Genomic DNA, 1,687 nt, shown 5'->3' with positions numbered 1-1,687 from the left:
ATCAACTTTTGCTTTTTATTTATTATTGGGCAATTTTTAATAGTGAGTTCATGCTTGGTTAAAATTTCATTTCTCAATTTCTAATAGTGATTCAAGCTTTCTTTACATTTTTTTACCTTTTGAGATTCCATAATTTAGTTTAGCACAGGGCCCCTAAATTGTACAAGACGACCCTGATGGAGTATATGACAGGTGTATAAAGAAAGCTAGTGGGCATTCTAGGTTTAAGTATCATCCAAGATGCCAGGGGTTGCAACTGACTATTTGGTGTTTGCAGATGATGTGATTTTGTGTAGTGGGGGTCAGTTTTCTTCTACTTATGTCCAGTTACAGGATTTTAAGTTGTTTTCAATGTCTTCTGGGTTGTGCATCAATGAGCATAAGTCAGAGTTTTATACAGCTGGCATGTTTCATACTGAGGTGCAGAGAGTGAAGGATGTGTCTAGATTATTCTCTCATAGTACTTGGGAGTTCCCATATGCTCCAAGACATTGTTTCTGACGGATTGCAGTGCTCTAGTTGAGAAAATGTGTTGTAGACTAAGGGTTTGGAGTAGCATGCACCTGTCATATGCAGGTAGATTGCATCTAATTAACTCTGTTCTTTTAAGCATTCATAAATATTGGGCACAGGTATTTATGCTTCCTAAAAGTGTCGTGCAAGATATTACAAAAGTATGTAGAGCTTTTATTTGGCATGGCTCTTTGGCAGAGCAAAAAAAAAGAGTTAATGTTAAGTTTTAATAAATTAAAACATAAAGGTTTGTAAGTCATAAGAAACCCATTTAAATGTGTAATGACTAGGAAGCCCATTTTAAAGAAAATATATGGTTAATGCCCGATTTAATTAAAACAAAGAGGCGTAACTTTTGATTTACTAAGCTTTCAGAAGATGGTAAAATCCCTTATAAAAGGGGATAGTGTAATGATTCTAATATCATATCCATCTCTTGAAAAATTTACCGCAAAAAACTTCTCATCTCCCTAAACTTTCTCTCTCAAAACACTTCTCCAAATGGACCCTCAACGCTCTACAAAATCATGCATCACTATTAAGGTCAACCCCCACGAGGTTGATCAACCTCAACCATGCATTCCTTCCTGTCCTCCTGCAATCCCAAAGGAGTCAGAGGAAGAAGTGGAGGAAGAGGAGGAGGAAGAAGAAGATGACGAGAGAGGATATCCTTTCTCCTTAGAAAACTCTTCTTTTCCAGGAGATTCATCCTCCCCGTCAGAAAGTTCTGATGGATATGATGGTGATGATGAATATGAGGATGAAGACGACGAGGAAGAGGAGGAAGAAAATGACAAACCTCTTTCCCAAAGGAGGAGAGTTCATGGAGGCTTCCGCCAGGAAGGTAACTATTATGCCTCCGCTGGCGAGTACGACCCTACCGAAGGGGACACCAAAGGCAGTGATTCTGAGGCTGACTTGGACGCCTTCAAGCCTAGGTCTCCTAAGGATAATTTAGATTAGGCCTATAAATTTAGAAGTTAGTTTATAAATTAAGTTGAAAATTTTTAAAAAAATTCAAACTCTAGGTTGTAATCTTTTTTTATTATGAAATGAAAAATAAACATTTTCCCATTTTATTGTTCATAACTTTATTTGCATTATTTATTTGTTTAAGTCCAATTAAAAGACTTAGACGTTAAAAATGAATTGTTCAAAAATTAACAATCAAATC

At 36.4% G+C, this 1,687-nt stretch overlaps 1 protein-coding gene across 1 annotated transcript; it reads left to right on the top strand.

The window, feature by feature from the left end:
• The first annotated feature begins 1,014 nt into the window (after window positions 1-1,014).
• Window positions 1,015-1,476, top strand: LOC104896889 (uncharacterized). The gene has a single exon (XM_010683676.2). It carries the CDS (start codon window positions 1,015-1,017, stop codon window positions 1,474-1,476), a length of 462 nt encoding a protein of 153 aa, XP_010681978.2.
• Window positions 1,477-1,687: the final 211 nt, after the last annotated feature.

The sequence above is a fragment of the Beta vulgaris genome, chromosome 6 (genome assembly GCF_026745355.1).
Source record: "Beta vulgaris subsp. vulgaris cultivar EL10 chromosome 6, EL10.2, whole genome shotgun sequence".
Lineage (NCBI taxonomy): Eukaryota > Viridiplantae > Streptophyta > Magnoliopsida > Caryophyllales > Amaranthaceae > Beta > Beta vulgaris.
The sequence above is the reverse complement of the archived record's forward strand: the minus strand, read 5'-3'. Positions and strand labels throughout refer to the sequence as shown.

Bases quoted from the DNA above. Each gene is read 5' to 3' on its own strand.
- LOC104896889 (XM_010683676.2), top strand. From the start codon at position 1,015: ATGGACCCTCAACGCTCTACAAAATCATGCATCACTATTAAGGTCAAC.